This window comes from Crocodylus siamensis, chromosome 5, assembly GCF_052110815.1.
Source record: "Crocodylus siamensis isolate JL-2025a chromosome 5, ASM5211081v1, whole genome shotgun sequence".
NCBI lineage: Eukaryota > Metazoa > Chordata > Crocodylia > Crocodylidae > Crocodylus > Crocodylus siamensis.
The window spans coordinates 147,194,460-147,218,679 of NC_143399.1; the positions used below are offsets into that span (position 1 = coordinate 147,194,460).

The 24,220-nt window shown below is 42.8% G+C and overlaps 1 protein-coding gene across 1 annotated transcript in view; it reads left to right on the forward strand.

The window, feature by feature from the left end:
* The window catches only part of TBC1D5 (TBC1 domain family member 5), a 475,870-nt gene that overhangs the window by 172,058 nt on the left and 279,592 nt on the right, over positions 1-24,220 (forward strand). Inside the window, exon 4 of the mRNA XM_090046588.1 lies at positions 13,937-14,069. Coding sequence (XP_089902714.1) covers positions 13,937-14,069 — 133 coding nt within the window. The remainder of the gene's footprint in view (positions 1-13,936; positions 14,070-24,220) is intronic.

Below are 24,220 nucleotides of genomic sequence, written 5' to 3' on the forward strand. Positions count from 1 at the left end.
TGTTTGGTACTAAATGTCACTCATTTTTAATTGGAACCCAAACTTTAATATTTTTTTTTTTTCCATGAGGGGAAGAACTTTAAAATACTTCTTGGATACTGAGAGCAGGGAATGTGGGGTGTTTATTTTCAAGAAAAACATCTTAGGCCAATTCTGCATTTTGCAGAATTTTTTTAGCACTATAACTCTTGACCTTTGCCTTCATAGCATTTTAGACTTGGGATTAGTTTATTTCTTTCTAGAAAGAGAGAGAATGAGGAGATGCCATCAGGTTGATCAAATGAACTTGGTCAGTTGCTATTCCCCTTGGAGCCACAATTTCTAGTCTCCTGAAGTTCAGGAAAAGAATACCTGCATATTCAGGTTATCCAGATTATTGGTTCTACTATACCAGTGGACACAAGCATAAAGAGTAGAAGTTTTATATTCCAGTGCCCAAACTAGGACTTCTACAATTTTTCAGATACATAAACATACTCAAATATGTGCGAGCCACTCCACTGGAGCATGGCCTCAAGGAGGGGGGAATGGCAATTCAGGGCAATAGATCTCCTGAGCCTACTAAAAACAGTGTGAGGTAACTTTCCATCATTTTAAAATCCCCCAGGCTTTTATCTAAAAGACTAGTCAAGAAAGATGTTCCAAAAATAAGCATATAATCAAATATGCATTACCTGTAGATACCTTAATAATCATTTTGGGACTAAAGTTAAAAATACAAATGATGATAAAACCAAAGGTGTTAACATGATTCCAAATCTTCTGGTGGGCAGCTAGATACTCAGTGGTGTGCTGTTTGAAATTAAAGGCTTTCTTTCATTGTTCCACGCTCTGAGATGTGCACATCTCTCTGTGGAAGATTTTGGATGTTTAACTTTTGAGCAGTCATTAATTGATCTTTCAGGTAGACATCATCTTTCTTTCTTTTGTCATATATTGAACAGAGGTGATTTACTAACTTGGCCTGTTTTGCTGCTTCTTGAAGTCCTAAGGACCTGGACACTTGACACTTCAGCATTTATGTAACTTGTACCATATTTATGGAACACTGATGTAAATTACACTGGGTGCATCTACACATGAAAATAATGCGAAGCAATAAACTGCAGAGCAGTTTAAGCTGGAGTAAACTACTCCTGGGCACAGACTCTACACATGTACCAGGACAGCAGCAATTTGAACCAGGGTGGAGCAGGCCTGGGTTAGCAGAGGACATGGGGGATGTCTTGGGCTCTGGGTGGTGGAGGGGCTGGTTGGGGCACAAGGGTGCCAAAAGTATGGAGCCATGTGGCTAGGTGGTAGGTGGAGTCTGGCCCCCATCTGACTCGGCACAATTTACACTTATGGTCAGCACCTATGCATGTGTTTAATTGCAGTAAATTACCCTGCTGTAAGCAGTACTATCTTACGGTGGAGTTAATTGGGTTTCTGCAGCTTAATAGCACTGCACGTGTAGACAGTGATGCTTTATTGCACAACTAATTAATCTACTCTGCAGTAAAGCACATTTTTTCTTCCCCCTTGAGGTATACCATATCCTAGGAAGTCTGACCACTGTAGTTCTGTACATTTTGTTTACTGCTTGCTTGCACCAGTGTGTTTTCTTATGTGTTCAGAAAAAGGCATATCCTCTCCAAGGCTCATGCAGAGAGAGAGAGAGTTCTTCTTAAAGACTAACCAAAAGTATGAACAAGAGAAATCTGTACACAAGGATTACCCATTTTACACGAGCTTCTGTTTTTAGGAAACCCTAACTCACTGAGACTTGATAGATAACAGCCTATTGTCTATAATCTCCTTCATTCTCAAACTAAATAAAAAGGGCTGGCCTGTAGCACCAGACAGATCTCTTCAGTGGATTCTGAACTTTGTTGATGTTCTTTATACCAGTGGGGCAGTCAGTTTCAACATGGGTGAAAGAGTGAGAAACCCTGTTGTGTCAAATACAAATCTTTAATGTGGCCAAGGCCACAGCTAATAAGGCAGGGGCAGAGACTTCTTTTTATAATTGTCTGTCTTTAGAAAGTACAGGTGGTAGCAAGGAATTATTTAAGCACTTTAAATTCTTTAAATACTTTTTCCTACATATAATGTGAAAAGTTTTAAACCCTCCTGTGAATCTCCTGAAGTTTATTTTCACATAATTCCAGGCTGTTTATATTATCTTTCTGTCTCTGACATTTTAATTCACCATTGAAGTTATAGCTTGCATTTTTAAGTGCTGGTTATATAGTTTCATAGTTAGTAGGGTCGGAAGGGACCTGAGCAGATCATCAAGTCTGACCCCCTGCCATGGCAGGAAAGAGTACTGGGGTCAAACAACCCCAGCAAGGTGATTGTCTAGCCTTGATATATGGCTTTCATGATATGAAAGTTGTAGGGTTAAATCTGTAGTCAGTGCTTTAAAGCTCCTATGATAATTGTTCTTAGGTATGTAGTCCTTCAGTGTGGCTCTAGAGACAACTATTTAATAGACAACATTTGAATAATACAAATGTGTGGCTGGTAAAAATGGATTAGGGTTTCAGGGTGGTACCAATGGTTGATATTTAATATTGAATGACATGTATTAAGACAAATGCTTTTATATATAATTTATTTGGCATTGTAAATGCATTTATCTTGTGAGATACAGACCCCCTGTTGCCACATGAAGTATTCTGGAAAGGTTCAGAGTAAATAAATAATAAAACCACTTTGATATACAATCTAACAATATTAAATATTAAGACTTTCACATGATTGATTTTAATACTTAATTAACTTATTTAAAGTCCAATGTAACTCTTTTTGTATGGAAGATTAGACAGAAGTTTAAAATGTAAAATTTTTTATTAAATGGGACAAAATTAATTGCATTTCACAATTATCAGCTTCCCTGACTGTTAACATCTTCTACCAGAGATGCAATCTAGTCTGTTTCACTGTGTCCCCTCCCCCCCAGCTGATTGTAATGTTAACTAATCTGCTTCACAATGTTGGTCTATTTTTGTTTGCATCATTCCATTTTTAATGAAGTATAATCTGATACATTTTATAAAAGAAAACAGACTTGCTTAGTGCTATCTAAAATTTATCGACTTGTGCACTTTTCTTCAGAGTAAATAAAATCAATGCTGCTTCATTGGATGGCAGTGGTACTGATCTTTCGGATCCCAGCTGTTTTAAAAGCTTTTGTTTTCTCATACCATTATATTTGAGGCATTTGTAATAAGTGTCCATATTTAAATAAACGGAAAGGGGTGAGAGGGTTTTCACAGGGGCTAAATGGAAATAGTTTGCAGTTTCAAATAGGCAGGCCAAGTGGACCCTCTCATGTCCCCTGAAAAATAAGGCTATGCACACCTTTAGAGTGGTGCCAGATATGGGGCAGGGTGCCATATACACATCTTTACTTGTTTAGATGTGGCCTTATAAACAACGGAAATTGCATTTGTTCTTAGCTATGACCTGAATTGTGATATTCAGAAAGGCTTTGTTTTAGAGAAATATTGTTTTTTCTTACCAATACTTTAATCACACACCCCTCCATTCTAATCATTTGAAATGTCTTGTCGTGGAGATCTGTTTCATACACTCTCGATTCCCCTACAGCTATAAGCAGAGATATTTATGAACACTTGCAACATGATACTGTTGAACTTAAAACAAATATGAAGCTGTTACCAATTTTGACAGTTGCTTTTAGGAAGGCTATTTTAATCGGTTTGATTTCATTGGACAGCAAGTAATTTATCATTTAGCTGACCACTTACTTCCTTTACTTGTCATTAGTAATTTAAAAGAAGGACATCTAGTATGCTTATATGGTGTCCTTCCATCACTACTTCTTTGCAAAACTCGATTACTGCCTTAGTGGATGCAGTGGGCTTTACCTTTAGTCTGTTTTACCTATCCTGTTCTTCATGCTTCCTAATTTTTCTACAGCATATTGAAAATATTTCAGATTTTATGGAAACAGGTTTAATTAAATTAATATTGCTTAAAATGTTCTTTGTTGCTTGCTTTTTTTGTGGTCATCTTACTTAAGGTTTGAATAACTCCATTTTAAATCACCTATAGATGTTCTGATACTCGAGATGAAAAAATATTCCAATGTTTTAGTGTTCATTTTTGTATCTTTGTAATTGGAGGACTCCAATTTTTACTCCTGAGGCTTTAAAGAATTTTTTTTTAATTTTATGATTTAAGAAAAATTTAATGGCAGTTAACTGATTATGGGTAATGGACACATATAGTGATTTTTAATCTAAAAGACTAAGACTTTACTGATTATGGATAATAAATGCACAACTATAATAACTCCTTTTAATGTCTTATCTATATGTTATAATATGATTACTTTTGCAAAAGGTGAAATGAATTAATGCCAATAGCTGTTTGGGACAATGTATGTCATCCATATTCAAGTAATAAAATATGTTATTACAAAATTCTTATTGAACTCTTTTTAGATTAAGTTATTTGGGGTTTTTTGAGTTGTGGTTGTGAAAAGCATAACTCCTAATTTAGCTGTATGTAGCCATTTTGTTAGATGCTCTAAAAGCTGACTCTACCTTAGGTGTGCAATTTGGTTTTGGGTTATGAATTGGCAGCAAGCTTAAGTTTGCCCTCTTGCCACAGTTTTGCACAACTTTGGTTCTAAATCATTAGGCATTGTGGAGGTGTTGTAACCTGGGCCAGGAATCTATTTCACTTTATTTTTCTGCATACATCCTAAAAGAGGCTAATCCTAGCCAGTTGGTAATGGACTTACTCATAACAGCTGAAAAGTAAGGATGGCTTAAGTCTCTGTCAAAGAAGCAGTTTTCATTTTAGATAGTTTTATTTCTTTTGCATTTACAATTGATGGGCTTGTTTTCTGTAAGGATGCCATTCACATAAATGGAATGAATGAGTAAGTAACCCATGTGTGAAGGTCTAGCACAGCTAGTAAAACTTGCACTTGAGACTGCATGGGTAGAAAGGTTAGGACTAGATAGATGCAGAACACCCTTATGCTGATGATCTATCTCCTGCTTTGTGCAGGTCCTTCTTTTGCCCCAACACCTATCAAAGAGAAGTGACTTCACAGGCCAATTTGTTATGGACTGGTGGGTGCATTTTGCCACTCTAAATGTCATAGATTTTATAGACATTAGGGGCTGGAAGGAACCTTGGGAGATCAAGTCCAGCCCCCTTGCCATAGGCAGGAAGTCTGCTGGCGTCAAGTGATTCTAGCAAGATAAGCATCCAAACACCTTTTTGAAGGAGTCCAGAGTAGGGGCTTGCACCACCTCTGGAGTAGTCTGTTCTAGACCCTGAACGCTCAGACCGTAAAGAAATTTTTCCTTTATATCTAGTCTAAATCAGCCTTCCAGAAGTTTGTGGCCATTATACCTTGTTCACCAGGGCTCCCCAAGGGATAACAACTGTTCTTGCAGATCCTGGTGCACGCCCTTTATATACTTATAGGTTACCACCAAGTCCCCTGAATTTTCTCTTTTTCAGGCTGAAGAGTACTATGTCCTTCAGCCTCTCCTTGTAAGGCTTGCCCTCTTGGGTTTTGATCATGCAAGTGGCTCTACTTTGGACTCTCAAACTTATCCACATCCCTCCTGAAGTGGGGGGCCAAAAACTGGAAGCAGTACTCCAGCTGCAACCTCACTAAGGCCAAGTAAAGTGGGAGGATGATGTCCCTGGTTTTGCTTGAAATGCATCGGTGGATGCATGCCAGAGTTTGGTTTGCCTTGCCAGCTACAGCACCACATTAGAGGCTCATGTTCATCTTGTAGTCAGTCAAGACCCCCCCCCCGCCAAGTCTCTTTTAGTTGTCGTGCTAGCGAGTGTAGCACTGCTAAGCCTATAAGTATGATGCTGGTTTTTCCTCCCAAGGTGGAGCACCCTGTGCTTCTCTATGTTGAATGCCTTCAGGTTTTGGTCTGCTCACCTTGTGAGCCTGTCCAGGTCAGCTTGTATCCCCAGCCTGTCCTCCAGTGTGAATGCCTTCCCCCATAGTTTGGTGTTGTCTGCGAACTTTGCCAGTCTGCATTGATGCCTGAATCCAGATGATTAATGGAGATGTTGAAGAGTACTGGACCGAGTACTGAGCCCTGAGGAACACCCCTGGTTGCCTTGTGCCATGTTGATTTGGTTCTATCAACTAATATTTTTTGGGTCCAACCCTGGAGCCAGTTCTCCAGCCATCAGATCATGAGATGGTCGAGACTGCAGTTCCCCAGCTTAACCATGAGGACATCACGGGAGAGCAAGTCAAAGGCTTTCTTGAAATCCAGATATGACATCAACCTCATCTCCCTTGTCCAGGCAATGCATCACCTGGTCATAGAAGGAGATGAGCTTGGTCAAACAAGACCTTCCAGCAGCAAAGCCATGGTGGCTGGCACTCAAAGTTGCCTACCACTAGCCTGTTGCTGATGGATCCTTTGATTTTTCTCCAGGATCTTTCCATTGATAGATGTCAAACTGATTGGCCTGCAATTCCCTGGATCTTTCATTCTTCAAGACTGGGACCACATTGGTTCTTTTCCAGTCTTCTGGTACCTCTCCTGAGCTCCACAAGATCTCAAATATCTTACTAGGGCATGCTATGATGTCTGCCAGCTCCTTCAGCACTCTCAGGTGCATTATGTCCAGGCCTGCAGACTTATGGATGTTGAGCCTCTCTAGGTGTTCCCTTGCTTGATCCACATCAGTTGTGGGCCCATCTGCCCCTGGATGCTTTGCGTCCTGTCTGACCAAGGTGACCCGCTTGGGGTAATCACGCAAAGTAATCATTTAGGAGATTGGCCTTTTCCTGAGCATGAGATGTCAGTTGCCCCATTTGATTTAGTAGGGGTCCTATGTTGCCTTTGTTTTTTTTCTGACTTCCCACATATCTGAAGAAGGACTTTTTGTTGTTCTTGATTCCTCTGACTAGCCTGAGTTTGGTTTCTACCTTGGCTTTTCTGGTCCACTCTCTACAAGTGCGGGCTAGTGTTGTGTAGTCCTCTGGTGATGATTCCTGTTTTACATCTGGTATAGGCTTCTCTTTTTAGTTTCAGAAGGTCCAAAATATCCCTGTTGAGCCAAGCGGGTTTTCCAGCCCATTGACTGACTGCATTTCCTGCAGGACATTATAGACTTTCTTTTTGCTTTGAGGTGTGCGTTCTTAAGAAAAAACATTCCTTGTAGACTCCCTTTTCTAAGGGGCCTGTGATTTCTTAGTGCCTGACTGACTATTCTCCTGAGTTTGTGAAAGTCAGCCTTCCCAAAGTTGAACGTTTATGTTTTTACTGAGAGATTTGACCACCCTGTGCTGGACAGAGAAAGAGATCAGTTTATGGTCACTGTCACCAAGCTTCCTCAGATCGCTCACTAGGTCATCCCCTTTGGCCAGAACCAGATCCAGCAGTGCCTCTCCCCTGATTGGCTCATAAATGTCTTGCGTTGGGTAGAGCTCATCAACACAAATGAGAAAGCTATATCACTGGTCAGATTTGTCTGTGTACTCTTCCCACGAAATGTAAGGGAGGTTGAAGTCATCCATGACAGCCATGCATCGGGAGCGTACAGCCTCTGCCAGTTGCCTATTGAATTCATGATTCAGCTCATCCTCTTGGTTGGAAGGTCTGTAATAGACTCCTACAATTATATCCCCTTCTCTGTGCTCCCCCCATATTTTAACCCAGAGGGCCTCATGACACTCTCCTTGCTTGCTAGACTTGGTTTGAAGGGAAATGTACTGCTCCTTCATGTAGAGAGCTACACCCCTACCCCTCTTCCAACACCATCTCTCCTGTACAAGATATAGCCCTCTATACCTGTGGACCAGTTCTAGGTGGATTTCCACCAAGTCTCTGTTATCCCTACAAGATCATAATCTTTCTTGCTCAGGAGAAGGATGAGTTCCTTTTGCTTGTTTCCCAAACTCCTGCTATTTGTGTATAGGCAGGTGAGCCTGCCATGGGACACCCTGGGCTGCCTGTGTGCTGGGACATGACCTTTCCTTGGGATGTCATGGGAATAGGTTCCCTTGGGCTACTTAACCTGTTAATGCTACGGTTGATATGACCTGGGCGTGATCTGTTAATGGACCACCGGTCCCCCAGCAATCCTACTTTAAAGCCTTATCAAATAGATCAGCCATTCTGGCCAAGAAGAGCTTCTTCCCTGTGAGTGCAAGGTGGAGGCTATCCCTTCCCTACAAGCTACTGCCCCTTTCCCTAAAGTGCGGACGGTGGTCAAAGATGCTGAACCCCTTGTGATGGCACCATCGCTGGAGTCCTCTGTTAACCTCTTTGATGCACCTTTCTCTCTGATGTCCATGACCCGTAACTGACAGGATCAAAGAAAAAGCTACCTGAGCCCCCCAGACCCTTGAGCCCAGCCTCCAGAGCCCTGTAGTCACTCATGACCCAGCTGGGATTGTTCCAAACTGTGTCATTCATACCCATGTGGATGAATAGCATGGGGTGGTGGTCAGACAGCCGGATGTGTTTGGGGATCCTCTCAGTTACATCCTGGACATGAGCCTCTTAGAAGCAGCGGACCTCATTGGCTAAGGGGTCAGAGCAACAGTTTGCTCCCTCTGTCCCCCTCAAGAGGGAGTCACCTACCACAATTACTCTGTGCCTTTTCCTGGCTGTGGTTGCTGGTGGCACTTCATCCTCACATGCTATAGGCAGCGGCTTGGCTGGCTTTAGCAATGTAAGGGGTTTGAATCAGTTGTGCAGCTTCAGGGGAGTGGTAGTCCTGGTGCAGTGCTTCCTTGGGCCGGAAACTACCATTGTCTAGGCAACCCCTTACTGGACTTCATGGTGGCTCTTCATTTCTGCTCTGGTGTTGCCTACCCTCCTTACTCTTTCCACTTTGTTCTTCTGGTGGAGAGCCTGGCAGTAGGCCTCCAGTTCCTGTTCTACCTCCCTAATGGTATGCAACCTCTGCACTGCTGCTTGGAGCTCCCTAATCTGGTATTTAAGGGCCTCCACTGTTAAGCACACCCCACAAGGGAACATATCAGCGCTCCTAAACCCAGCTGCCTGCATATGTGCTCTGCAGCCTCCGCAGCCAGAGGCCTGGGGCTCAGTCTGGGTGAAGGCTGGGGCCATGGGTTCTGCCTGGGTGTGGGCAGGGACCACAGGCTCCATTTGGGTAGAGGCCAGAACCATAGGTTCCGTCTAGCTAGAGACCTCAGTGGTACCAGAGGAGGGGGGGTCCAGCCGCAGTGAATTTTGGGGTACGATGTGTCCCCTCCCACTATTGCACAGGTAGTAGACAGCACTACTGCTGTGCTGACCCTTCTCTTCTCTTGAGGCTTGCCGCCTAGAGCCTCATGCCTATCCTGCTCACCCTCCTGCGCGCACTCCCGTGCTAACTTGCATGCTGGGCCTGGAGTGCGCTTGTTTGTGTTCTCTGTTCATGAGGCTTCAGTCACATGGCCTCCTAGGGGGCTGGGTCAGGTAGGAGCTGGGTGGAGGCGTGACCATCCTCAGCTCCTTTCAGCTGCCTAGCACCCACCCACCGTGGGCCACACCTATCTTCCGGCAGTGCCTGCGGTCTGCTTTGGTGTGCATTGTGGGTCCTAGGAGTCCCAGGCTCAACAGGGGTGCGACAAACTTCTGCCCATGCATCTCTTTCTGGAGCCAGGTACAAAGTATGGCTTCTGCCATTGGCGAGCCCTTTTAAACTCCTGCACATCCACAGTAGGGCCTGCTGTTGACGTTGCACTGCTCTCAGCAGCTGGGGGCACTGTCCCTGTCCTGCTGAAGAAGGGGGCAGGTTAAGTACCCTGCTTCCCCTAGTCCCTCACTATGTGTGGGGAGGATTGAGCTGGAGCCCCTACATGGGGGCTTAGCCAAGTGGCAGCCCGGGGGGGGCATGACCCTCCTCGCCTCCTCTCAGCTGCCTAGCACCCATCCACCACAGGCCTCTCCTCCCTCCTGGCAGCGCTGGGGTCTGGGTCGGGGTCTGCTAGTTGTGCACTGGGGGTCCTATGTGTTCCGGGCTCAGTTGGGGCATGACAAACTTCTGCCTGTGCGTCTCTCTCCAGAGTTGGGTCCAAACTATCATCCTGAGATCAGGATGTTTCAGGTCCTGAGCACTTTATATTGTGTAGATATATTTAAGATATCTCATTCCTTATTTTTCAATATGTACTTAAAAAGTAAAATAAGAATCAGACTGGAGCTCTATGAAATTGCTGCTGCAGGCCAAGCTCACTTGCAGTCCTAATAATAACTTGAAATGCAGAAAATTTGGGGGACCACATTTGGCCAAAGCTATAATGATAGGATTTTATTTTACTGTCCCGAAGACTCTACATTTTCAAATAATTTTTCTAAACCTCTTAATGTTCCATCATAAAAATGCTGTTAAATTGCACCTTATTTAACAGAAACGCTATGTTGTAGGCCATTACAAATCAACCATAAGTCTGTAAAGAATTAATTTTTCTCAAAGCAAGATCCCATGGATAATCATAATAGTTTAATAGTATTTTTTTCTTTTGCAGTTTGTTAGAGGAACTTGAAAGAATTAAAGTATAAACTATTAAGAAAATTGATTGGACAACAAAGAGTTGCCAAACCAGTAATATTATTTAGTGATTTTTTTTTTTCTAACAGTACTAATCAAGTGCGTTAGTAAACAACTACGAATAAACAGGGAAATCTATTGTAAGAGTAAATGTGAAAAATAAATCAGTTGTTTACAGGGATATTTGAGACTCTTTTAAATTAAGCCGCCAAATGCAAGCCTGTGGTTCAAAAAGCATAGTAGTTGGGTAGTGATAAAGGAAATGACTAGAGAGATGTGAAAGGAGATTAGAAACATAACCCACTGAAGCAGAATCCTTACTTTGTAGCATGTAGATACAGTACAAATAGCTAGTAAGAATCTGAAACAAATCTCTCTAAGAGAAGGTTATTAAAATTATAAAGGCCAGTAAGATTACTTTGCATCTGATTCTTAACTTGGAAGTTATTCACTGTAATTGCACAAATAGAGAAGCTATGTCTGAAGCGCCAAAGAAGTAAAATTCTAGCAGTACAATTCTAAAGCATATAATTTTTGTAAAGAAGAATCTAAAAGGTCAATAGAAAAGCAATTACAGTCGTGTAACAGAGAGAAACGAATGAGAAGCTAAAATTTTAGCAATAGAAACACTTTCAAAAAATCTTTACAAAGATTTTTGTTAGTTTTACTATTTAATTCTTTCAAGTTTTCATTCATTTATCACTATTTATCGCTATTTTAGGATCAGCTAGTCTCAAACAGTCTCCTTCTGTTTTGCCGTGAAGTGTGGCCAGGGTGGTTAAATTTTAATCGATTAATAAACATATTTTAGAATTTTAAAGTTACTTTGTACAGTTAGGACAAATTCCACCAGAAAGTCTATGGTGCGCTTGTGTACATACATTAATTGGTCGCTTTCTGGTCTTGAGTTAATATATAGGTATATGAATATTAACCAGTATGAGAGCCAATTCAGTGTTACCCATGCAATTTTATGTAGCTGTTTTTACTTTCTTTAACATAACCTGAGAAATGACAGACCCGTGGTACATAAAAATAGGAAAAAATGCAAAGATCCAAGGTCCACTTTAATTTAGGACCTTGTTACTAGTAAACTGTAGGCATAAAAATCTGACCAGCACCATATGTCCTTTATTAGAGGAAAAATATAAGTGAGAGAGGTGACTTCTGAATCCAAAATGTATCAGTCCTAAAATGTATGTATGCTCCTCTCAATAAGCTTAAGTTTTCTGTTTTAATATATAAGTGTTTGGATTAGAAAGGGAATCAACTTGTTAAAATGGCAAAATATTGGTAAGTAATTGTAATGAGTATTTATAAGACCTCTGGATGAATGGGAACTCTTAGATTACTACTGTACTTTGCTCGAGAAAAAAGGAGTTAAATATATTACTTTCTTGGCAAGTTATCTGCATATTTTTTAAACTATGAAGATTAAAATTTGGAAGTGACCTATAATGCACTATTGACAAATGCAAACTTTCCTCACTCATACACTTTCAGCAAGATAATTTTCCTTTATTTTGCCAGTGCAACCTTCCCTTTGTATCTATCCAGAGACCTTCCACTCCCCCTCCCCCCCCAATCAAATATAATCTATTTTCAAAGCTCTTCAAAGCATACTCCGGTTCTTCTTGTTAGCTGTTATTCTCTGATGTAATATTGGTTTCCACCCCCAGTTAACCCATGATAATGATGTCACCCACCTGTTATATTTTCAGACAAGCATTTTAAGCATTGTTAGGATTTCTGCCCCCCTCCCCCCATCCCATGCTACTCCAGGCTCAGGAGAAGCAGCCTATAAACATTCATTAATTCATCCTCTTTCAAACCTGTGCTTAAAATTCTCATTTTCCATGGTGACTACAGAAGTAATGGCAAGTTTCAAGTGTGTTGAACCCTTGATCTTTCATGACTAAAGCTGTCTCATTGTTTCCTTATTCTCCCATCCTTGTCTGCATACATCCATTTTAGGATTATAGAAGAGTAGGGGCCAGAAGGGACTTGACGAGGTCATATAGTCAAGCCCCCTGCTGAAGACCAGGTGATCCCTGATTAAATCATCCCAGCCAAGTCTCTGTCTAACTTGCTTTTGAAAATTAGCAGTGATGGAGATTCCACAACTTCTCTAGGTAGCCTGATCCAGGCTTTAACCATTCTCATAGTAAGGAAGTTTCTCCTAATCACCAGTTTAAATTTCCCTTGCTGCAGTTTGAGGCTGATGGTGCTAGTCCTAAAAGTGCAGCCACAGCCAGATGCCAGAGGGAGGGAATGTCAGAGAAGGCTTATTCTGCCACTTGTCCTGGGCACAGAGTGAGAGGCGGCAGTTGGGGTGGGCAGACCCCTCTGGGGGCAGAGGGTAGAATTATGCTGTTTCCTACCCACACCTAAGGGGCCTTGTTGGCTGACACATGGCATTGCTCCAACCTGCTCAGTGGAATGGTGAGGGGGGAGTGACTGTGTTGGGGACAGCAGTCCCTGTCGTGGTTTCCCAGAGCATGTGCCCCTTCCCAGCAGGGAAATGTCCACCTCACAGCATGGACCCCTGCTAGGAAGAGGTTTGCACTTCACACGGTGACAGGGGTTATTGCCCCAACAAAGATCCTGTCCCTTCGCTACTCTAGTGGCTGGGTGGGGTGTGGCTAGAAGCCAGGGTCCCTTAGGTGGAGGGGCAAGGTGGGAGTTATTTCCCTCTCCCTCTGGCATCCAGTGGAGGGGGCAGGAGAGGGCTCATTCCACTGCTTGCCCCAAGCAGGGAGTGAGTAGGGTAGTGGGGGTAATAACTGCCCCCTCTGCCTCAGGGGGTCAAGCTGGCTGCCGTTTGGCCACACCTGGCTCTGCCACTGCAGCAGTGAGGTGGGAGTGCCCAGTGGGCACCAGCTCGGGTCCCTATAGGTGGGACTGGGAAAGGGGAATTAAACACCATTGCTGGCCAGTTCAGTCCAGGCTACTGCCTGGACTGGCATGCTCCCCACCCCCAGCACAACTTCCCTGCAGCTGAGGGCATGCTCTTGCAACCCCCAGCTCCTGGCATGAACAACTCTGCAGGCATGTGCCTGCATTTCCTCAGTCCAGAAGGAATGTCTGTGCTGTTGCAAACTGATTCAATCTAGGCAGGTTAGACTAACCTGCAAAAGTTGAATCAATTCAGCCTTCAGCTTTTTTAATTTCTGTTCTTAGCCCTAGATGTTAAAATAATATATAAAAAGTAATTGCATCTGAAGAATACTACAGCAAGAACTTTAACTATGTGGAGTTCATTTTTAACACTTTTATAGAACAATTCATCATGTCTGGTTATGTTATGCTTAGAAACAAGTAGAATGTTAGGAGTATTTACAATATTATTTGACCTTTTGTTATTATAAAGCAATGAAAGAAACATTTCTGTATTCATTCCTTCTCTGTTTTTCCTTCACAGATAAGTGTACTTAGTGGAATTGCTGTTGCCAGTATGTATCATTCCATATCTGAAACCAGTCATCCCTTGCAGGCAGAGGAACAAGAAATAGGCATTGATCCCTTGCAGAGTTACTTAAATAAGCCTGATGAAGGTGAGTTTTGTACTTCTGTACTTTGTGCTTGGAAATCTTACATAAGTGTCTCATGATAGCTATGCCTGTCATAATTTGTTTACTTCGCTCAATGAAGTTGAGCAGGGCAACTTAAAAAAGCATTTCACAAAGTGTGTGTATAGCACTCTGACACTAATGAAAACCACAAAAAGTCGACTTTCAGTTAGACTGAAACATTAACCAAATGTTTAATGTGCTGTCATTCTTTTTTAATCATAAACCAAACAGTGACTTCTAAGAATATTGAAATGCAACATGGCTTTTTGTTGCAACTTTTTCGAAGATGGGCTTTTTTGGCTGTTTGCATTGCTTTAAGATTTTTTTTTTCCTTCTTCCCTATGGTAAAACTATTTTTTAAATTATTTTTATGCCAATAAAGACTTATTTTCCCCATGTCCTTTTCATTTTGAACAGTTAATGTTACCTTAAATAAGAACTTGAGACCTGAGATTGAATAGACAGGATTTAACGTGGAAATTACTCTGTAACCTAAGATCAATTAAAGGCAGTTTTCAAACTACCTGTATGAACAGTGAGAACAAATTGCTTGCCTAATGCAAGTACTTGTCTGTGTTACTTGTCCTTTTTACTTATTTGCTAGTAGTGACAATATAGTTGGTTAGAAGGAAGTGATAAGCTTAACAAGATGCTTGAAACCTCATCCTTGTCATGAAAACATTTCTCAAGTACTCAGTTATATACAATGACACCTTAACTACCTGTAATTTTCCAGTCAATGAACCCATGTACCAGGAGTGCACAATAAAAAATTTATTTTAAATTACAGAGTTGAAACAACTTTGTCATATTCCTGAGTGCCTCACCCAAATCAACCATTCTCCGTTTGTGCATTTAGGTATAAATCTTCTAGATGATAATGTATATTAAAAGGAAAAAATGTAAATTTTTGCTTAAATCCAGTTTCAGTTACTTTCATTTTATAAATAACTTAAATGTTGCTCTATAACACGTGCATGCAACTTCATTGTTCCATTTTTTTCCCTTGATTACATTGTGAAGCATTTTCAAGGTAAGAAAACCAGAACAGATATCTTAAGGAAAGCATTTTTTAAAATGGGTTGTAAATACTGTAATTTTTCAAGGTGACTTTCTCTTCTTTTAGATTTGATATCTAAAAGGTAATGAGCTGTCTTAGTTTGATAAAGCAAATACATTTTCTGTATACATTTTCAGAAATTTGGGAATAATGGTTTGTAAAAAATCTGTCAACAAAAATGCTTCCACATTTAAATATTTGTGATTTACATTGGGTTGGTTTCTAGTGAACACTAATAAACAAGAAGCTTGCAATTTTGTAATTTTTTAAGAAAAGTATCTGTATATTTCTCTCAGCTCTGTTTCGAGACAAATCAACATTTTTACCCTGTTACAAAAACACTTTTAATTAATTTTACCCTTTATTGTGCCCAGGAGTGATTAGTTACCTTGACTGAAAAGGCTTTTCATTTTTTATCCTAACCTTAACATTTCTATGACATATAAAGTTATTAGTATTGAATTGATGTTTAAAAGTGCCATTAATTCATTTACCCCAAATGTTCATTAACAATGTAAATGTATGCTGATGTTCTATGAGACAAGGAAGTGACTAATGACTCTTCGCACTAACAACACTTAAAATGAATAGAAACTTTAGATAGCTAATCTTGAAGTAATCAAGACCCTCATTCAGCTTGGCATCTCTGTATGCTCTAAAACAGCTGTCAACTGTTAAAAATATATACACAACACACACATACGCACATGCAAAGATAAGGATATGTAAATACATGGTTCCCCAAGTCATAAAGGTTACCAACTATGGTACATTTTTTACGTTCAATCTATGTAAATATTTTATATAAAGCATCTATTTCATCTTCATAGTGTGTTTTACTGTGAAACACATACTGCATTTTAATTTGGTACCATATGTATCCAGCATCAATCTTTGACGTTTTATTTAATTTTAAGTATTTTTAGGGGTGGGGGAGGTGTGATCTTGGATATCAAAGCATGCACTTTTCTTTGCTCACCCAATCTCACTCAGAAGTTAATTTTAAGGAGGCAAGCATTGCTTCCAAAGTAAGCATTTGGACTCCTAGAATGTGTCAGATAGTGAATGGAGACTTCTAACAAAACATTACCGTTCATCCAGATTGCCATTTTTTCATTAAAATGTCTGTATACCTCCCCTCAACCAGAAATGTTTTTACAGTAATATAGATGTATGTCATATCTGTATAATATGTGAATGTATCATACGTACCCTTGTTTTCAAAGGAAGAATTGAAAGTTTTGCTTAAAAATACCAGAGTACCTTTTGGTGTGACACAAGCTTGACACTTTCCTGAATAGGTAGAAGGTGTTTTAATATAGTAGAAAAAATATAGCATCTCATGAATGGAAAGTGTCACCAGATGAATTTAGAATAGGAATTAATCAAGAAATAGCGTTGTGAGGTTTAGTTATTCCAATGGTTAATTGTCCTCTGAAAAATACTTTGAGATTTCATCTTAGAAATCAACCAGAAATTATGGACTTGATACATGATTCACTTTGTGAAACTTTATGGCTATTATTATATAAGGGACCAAACTAGATGACTAGTAGTACCTACAGGTCCTGAAATCTATGAAACAAATAATTTTTCAATGAAAGTCTAAATTATCCTACAAATACATTCTGTCCTCAGGTGTAATTATCCACATGTCACTTTTTGAACACATTTTTTTATCACTGATTTATATGTTGTACTGCTAATAGATCCCAAAATGGAGAAACGATTTCTCCATTTACTGCTTTACTATATTACTGGTTATCAATATTATATTTAACATAAATGTATATGCTCAGTTATAATGGAAAACGAACCCAGGTATATGGCTTACACAATACTATGTATAAGATTAATAAAAAAAAATGTATCACTAAAGAACTTTTTTAGGCATCTTTGTTGGATGTTATAGAAATTGACAAAAGGTGCATCATAGCTTTTAGAGATGCCCTGTAGAATATTACGAAATATCAGGCCATCTGTGTTGTTCTTTGGAGCTGTGATACATGGTTAGAGTATTGTCTTAGAGGCTAAATGGTAGAAGTTCTCATAGAGGTGAGACAAATACAAATAAGGCAGATCATTAGTAAATGTATTTTTACCATTTATAGCTCAGCAATTAAAAAACCAAAAGAAAAGAAACCAGGTTTGAGAAAATGCAAGAAATATTAAATTTGGGGCATGATGTATATAAAATATATTTTATATAGTCACCTTGCTGTATTTTTAATTTGAGGGGAGAAAAGTAAGCCATAAAAAATCATAAGGATAGGATGTTGGGGCCTTCAGTCATAATAAAATGTATTGAGTGCATGCTTATTAACAAGTTACAATATTCAAGGCATGAATAAACCAGTAAAAGGAAAGGTTTATTGTTGGTTTGGTTTTTAAAAGAGCTGTAGGATCTTTAGGTGATTATACTACTACTACTACTACTACTTTGTAGAAATCTTGATTCTCATATATAGGGATCTACTCTATTTGTGATTTGTTTTTCACAGAAAAGGAAAAAAAGTGATTTCTGCAAACCTCATGAAAATGGCAATTAATATGATTTTGGAACAGAATTGTTAGTAAAAAACATACTAAAAATAAAACACTGGCTAATGGGAGTCAGCAGTCCTCAGGGCCACTGCAGCCCAGCCTCACAGCCCACCAGGGGGAGGGAGGGAGCTGCCAACATGAATGGTGGCAGCAAAGATGGTGGCTTCCCCCATCCCTCACTGCTAATTGGCCAAGAGGACCACGCATTGTCTGCCAATCAGTGGCAAGGAAAATATATACAGATGTAGAAGTGCTTCGTCAATCATCTCTATCACTTTAGTGAAACAGCTGGAATCTGTTCTTTCTTGACCTGGTGTTTGTTGAATAAGTAGAAGTATGCATCTCACTATGTTCACTATGGACCTCATGGCCAGACCCATCCCCTCCCAGCAAGGGTTCCTAGCTGCAAGGCAGGAGCTGGCACCCCACAGTGCAGCAGAAACCAGTCCAGCCTGCCCTTCCAGGAAGGACCTGGCTCAGCCTCTCCTTACCTGCAGGACAGCAGAATGTAGCCCAGTTTCCCTTCCCCTGACCAGTACTGGTCACCAGACCCCTTCCACAAGCAATGACCCAGCCCACCCCATCACACCCCAGGCATCAAAAGCTGGCCAACCCCCCCCCCCCCACCCGTCACTGGTACCAGCCCCATCCCAGCCTGCCCCCTATGGCCCAGAAGCCAGCCCAGGCCCAGGTCCCCTCACCAGCACAGCCCCCTCCAGTGCTGTCAGACCTCTCCTGTCCCAAGCTGTAGGGAGCTCAGCTGCAGCTTTCCCTCCCCGGTGCAGCCCAGCCGGCCCATTCTGTCCCATTATCATGTGGCGGCTTCCCCATATGCTGCTGCGCTTCCCCCTTCCTGCGCCAGCTGGTCCCAAAAGGCAGGAGGCTCTACTGCCACTTCTGGCCAGTGCTGACCCAGTGGGAAGCCAGCTTCAGCTGCACGTTGCTCCAGATGGGACAGGCCCAGCCAGGTTGGCACTGGCCAGGAAAAACAGCATGCATCTGAAGCCGGCTTCCCATATGCTGCTGGGGACCAGACGAGCCTGGCCGAAGCAGCAGGGGCTCAACTGCACTTTCCCCTGACCTGCACTGGTCAGTCCTGAACAGCACACGGCTCTGCCGCCACTTCTGCTGGCCATTGCCAACCCGGCTGGGTTTGTCCCGTCACCAGCAGCACATGGGAAGCCTGATTTAGCCTCATGCTGCTCCGGATGGGACGAGCCCAGGCGGGTCAGCACCGGCCAGAAAAAGCGGCATGCAGCTGAAGCCAGCTTCCCACATGCTACTGGGGGCGGTACAAAGCCAGCTGGGTCTGCACCAGCCAGCAGAAGCAGCAGAGCTGTGTGCCACTCAGGATGGGATGAGCCCAGCCAGAGCGGCAGATGCTCAGCTGCACTTGCCCCCTACCTGGCCAGGCTCCCCCCTACCCAGCCAGGCTTCTCCCATCCCCAGCAGCATGTGGGAAGCTGGCTTCAGCTGCATGCCGTTTTTCCTGGCCAGTGCCGACCCGGCTGGGCCCTTCCTATCCAGAGCAGCATGTGGCTGAAGCTGTCTTTCCACATGCTGCTGGGAACAGGACGAACCCAGCTGGGTTGCTGCCGGCCAGCAGAAACAGTGGAGTCCTGCACTGCTCAGGACTGACCAGCGCAGGTAGGGGACAAGTGCAGCTGAGCCCCTGCCGTTCCGGGCAGGCTCGTCCCTTCCAAAGCGGCACACAGCTCTGCCACCACCTCTCCTCCCTGGAGAGGGAGAACTGCTGCTGGAGGCTTTTAGAGAGGGAGCCGCCATTACCTGGGTTTTGAAGGGGCTCTGCGGACCGGAGGGAAGTGCTTGGTGGGCCAGATCCGGTCCATGGGCTGTATTTTGCCCACCCCGATGTAAACTCGCAATGAATTCAGTTTCACTCCTTTTTAAAGGAGAAGAATCTAGAATCTAGAACATTTCTTCCCCAAGAATCAAAGTGTGTTTAGTCATGCTCTTTCAATAGGAGCGCATATACTTTGGAGATATTGTTTACCCTATCATTTTCAAAGATAAACTAAAAAAAAAAAAAACCTTGTTAGGAGAAAAGCCTGTGTAGAAAACTATTTTAACTTAAAATGTAGAGGTGATGAAGCACATTATATGTAAAAACTCAAGGAAGCAGGCTGAAAGTCTTCCTCACAATACAGAACCTCAGTTCTACTCTTGCCAATCCTTGAACTTTTCACAGTTATGCAGTCTAAGAGTTTCATTGATCCCTTTACTCATCTAGCATGCAAATGCCTTCTCTGTATCCTGTCTTTTGCAGTGTATGCTTTTTCTCATCCCGTATTTAAGGAACTGGGTTGATTGCATACCTCCGGGAGATGCAATAAGAATGAGCGTTCTGGAGCTGCTTATATATGTCTGGTTCCTTCTTTCACCAGATCTTAAATGAATCGTCTGTTTCAAGCTTTCAAACCTAAAGATAATTTATCTGAGTTACTTCCTAAGTGTGATCTTCTGTATGACAGAAAAACTTAACATCACATTACTTCAGAGATACTTTTCTAAATGTCTTTTTAATATTTGGAGGGAAAAAACTAGGGCTTGGGGTCTGACACTCTAAATCTAAAAGGTCAAATGTTAGATTCAAACTTTTATTTTTATAAAGTTTTTAATTTTCAAGCATAGCTGTCTTGTTCTGGTGATTTATTCCAATTTATGTTAAAATAAAAACCCTATCATTGCCTCTGTTGCAAAGCAGTATATATGGGCATATGTTACCTTTCTACTTTTCCCATTTTTGAAACTTCCTTGTGGTCTAGTGTTTTGGGTTTTTTTTTCATTCCAGGAACCTATTAGAATAATTTTCTCTCAAGTATAGAATATTTGAAATGCATTTGCACCCTGTCAGAGGAAATCTGGGTTTATTAAACTTTCCCCTTTTTCTCCAGCAAAGACTTAGACCTGAGAGAAAAGAAACTTCAGAATTTGTGCTCTTTTGCATCTGACTTTTCATACATCTAACAGTTTTTGTTTTTTCCCAAGTTCTTGAGGTTTAAATTGCGAAGCAGCAGTAAAACTCAGGGTAGCTTTAACCATTTCAGAGCTATGATGTATTTGTAATCTAGCGTATATCAGTTGTCATATGGCACTGAACATTTTGAAGAATATAGTAGACTGTATTCCTTCATTAATGTAATGGGGAAGTTGATCCTCTGAGGACAAACTGGAACAGTATATTTAATGCTCTTCAATTTAATTTGCTCAATATCACAATTAATACAATTAAGGTCACTTGAAATGAAACTATTAACGAATTGGGTAATTTACTTTAACAATGTCAGTGTGTTCTCACCATTACATTTGCTTTAATTAGTGTACAAGCTATTACTTAATAGCATTCTTCACATAGAAAATTGTAATATGCTCTTTGTTCCTAATAAAACGAAAGGAGAAACTTTTAATGGGTTATGGATGTTTTTTTAAGGAGTTGTTGGTGAGAGAATAAAAGATTGAGATGGCTGGAAAGACAAAAGTAGCTACTGTAAGATGTGGCCAAATTGAATGCAGTCAAAGACTGTTCAGCTGCTCATTTTGTACTTAACACTCCATACTTTTTGATCCTCAGTATTGCTAAGGTAAAGTAAGAATCAACCTTAGATAGAAAGAACACGTATACCTGAATTTTTATCATAGGCTGTTAACTGTGCTTTCATTGTCTATTTGGTATTACCTGTGATCTAGGCTGCTGGGAAAGCAGTACTACATCAGATTGGACCATTTGCATGATCACAAAGTGGCTAGTTCAAGATAGTCCTAGACAAAGCAGAGGTCGGTTATAATGGTCTCTTATTCAAATCTACCTAAACCAGGAGTGGACAGTCTATGGGATGTGTGCAACAGATGGCGTGCAACAAATCAGGAAAAGAAAAGATGGCTTGGCAGCAGGGAGCAGAAAGCAGAGCATCAAATTTGGCAGGGGAAGTAACATTCTCATAGACTCTTCTTGGACTCTGAGGCCACGTCCAGACAAGCCCACAAGTGCCTCTTGCCACATCTAAAAGCAATTTGAGATGCAGCAAGAGGCACATGGGGAAACAAAAAAAAAAACCAAACCATTTTCAATATGGGCGGAAAAATTTGATACCTGGATATCCGGGGCAGGGCATAGTCCCCAAATGTGCCCTGAGGTAACCTGGGAGCCCATCCTCTAGAGGGATGGGATGCTTGGGTTTCTGGCCAGAGTGTCTCTATGGTGGTCCTGCTGCCCCAGCACATGGGGTATGAACCCTTAGCATGCTGGGGCAAGCAGAAACATGGCAAAGATCCCACGTGACCAGGACCTGGGTACTGTCATGGGTAACTAGGGATGTTGGGGTGGGGGGTTTATAGGTGTTGATGTATGTGAGAAGTGGTGGAGAGATGGGTGCAGCATGAGGAGTGGCGGGGGGATTTGGGAGTGGGGAATGGCGTGGGGGAGGTGCTGTCTATGGGTGGGCCTGTGGAGGGGCTTGAGAGGGGGCTGCTGCATGCCTGCCCACCACCTGCCTGCTGCGGCATTGGCAGCAGCAGACAGCGTGGCTGTGGCCTGGCTGCAGGCACAGCCATCAGCAATGCAGCATGGCTTTGTCCATGCTGAATGGACCCGGCCCAGACTGCTAGCGCACAGCTAATACTATAAAAGCCTTAGTCTGTCTGTCTCTCTCCATAACACTTTAGTTGCACTCTGGGTGGTTGTCTTGGCAGCCAATCAGAGTGCTCTGCCAAGACACGTGCTCTTTGGAGCCAGGGGCTGGAGCAGCCCCCCCTCCCAACAACAGCTGTCAGGGAGGGAGAGGCAGCGAGGAAGGGGAGTGGGAAGAGGCAGAAGGCTTACTGGTGGCAGCGTGTGGCCACCTGCCAACTGCAGCTGCCTGCTGCTGCCAGCGCAGCCCCCTGCCTACCACCTCTGACCAGCGCTGGCCACCATCCACTACTGCTGCCACTATGCAAGCCCCCCTCCCCCTCTATTCCTGGGAGGTGGCAGCAGCAGCGTAGGGTTGAATGGAAGGAGTGTACGGACCCACACCCGAAGTAACAGGGGGGAACCAGACTGAAACAATGCGGGGGAGCGGGCCCAGACCCAAAGGGTCGGGGGGGGGAACGAGCTGGGGCCTGAACTGGCAGGCAGGGAAGGGAGGGAGCGGGTCCAGACCTGAGGCAGAGCAGCGGGGAAGAGAGAGAAGCTGGACATGTGGACATGACCAAAGGTGGGGAGCGCGACTCAGGCCTCTGTCCCCGCCCACCCCCCCATCATGCTTGATGGGCAATTTGTTTGTGTGTGTGGTGTATATATATAGATATAAATAGATGGAGAGAGAGAGATTATGTATAGATATCTATATAGTGGTCTTTTTTTTAATTGTGGAAGAACATGGATTTTTGGGATATTTTAATGAGTGAATTTGGACTTCTTTTATCAGTGATTTTACAGTTTTTAAATAGGAAACACCAGAATTCCTGGTAGCGAGGCAAGTGGCAGGACCCAGGCAGAGGTGCCTGCTCAGGGCTGGCACCTGGGACCCAGCTGGAGGTGGCTGACCTCCTGGCCACTTGGGGCCAGGAGGACATGCTTTGACTGAGAACGTCTTCTAGGCAATAGGTGCTGAGATGGCAGGGTGACAGCATACAGTCCCCATCCGGGTCTGGCAGGTGCAGAGCTCTGGGGCCAGACTGCTGCAATGGGTAGAGCAGGCTGGGCAATTATTTTGGGCAGACGGCCACTTACTGAGTTTTGGCAAGCTATCGAGGTCTGCATGATAGGCAGCCAAAGGCAGATAAATATTTAATTTTAAAAATTTTTTAGGGGTCCTGCGTTCTGGATAGAATGGCATGGTGGGCCGCATCTGGCCCCCGGGCCGCATTCTGCCCACTCCTGGAGCAGAGGGTGCAGGGAACTCTTGGTTAGGGCTGCTGCAGCAATCCAGTTGGCACAAGGTGCTAGTGTCCCCAGATACCAGTTGGCTGGGCTCCAGAAGGTCCTGAGAGTGAGTAGCCTTGAGTTGCTTGATACGGCAGCTTTTTATACTGCTGGGACCAACACAGGTGCTGGCCCCAGGCTCTAGCTCCCTTGGCTTCAGATCTGGGAGGAGCTGGGTAGGGTTATTTTGCCCCAGGTAACACAACTTGCCCTGTGCTGAAGTCCATGTCCAGACATGTGCGCCGAGGCAAAAATCTCTGATTCAAATTTGTGCTGTTCCCATTTGAGCTACTGCAAGTGCATGTGCCTGCATGTGTGGATGTGCCCTGAGTGGGTGTGCTGAGATTCATCCACATGGGGGACACATGAAATTTTGAGTCTGTCTACACTGTCTCTATGCTGGGCCCTGGAGCACTGCCTTCAAGCATGGCTTGTCTGCTCACTCTCACTGTGAAATAAGATCTTGGAGCCTACTGAGAGTAGGCCTGGGCATATCTCTTATAGGCACATTCTTAGGGCTGCTCTAAGACGGCTATAGTACTTCACTTTCAGGACTGGCCATCTGTGGGCATGCTTTCAGGTGGGGCATGCTTTGCAAGTGTGCAC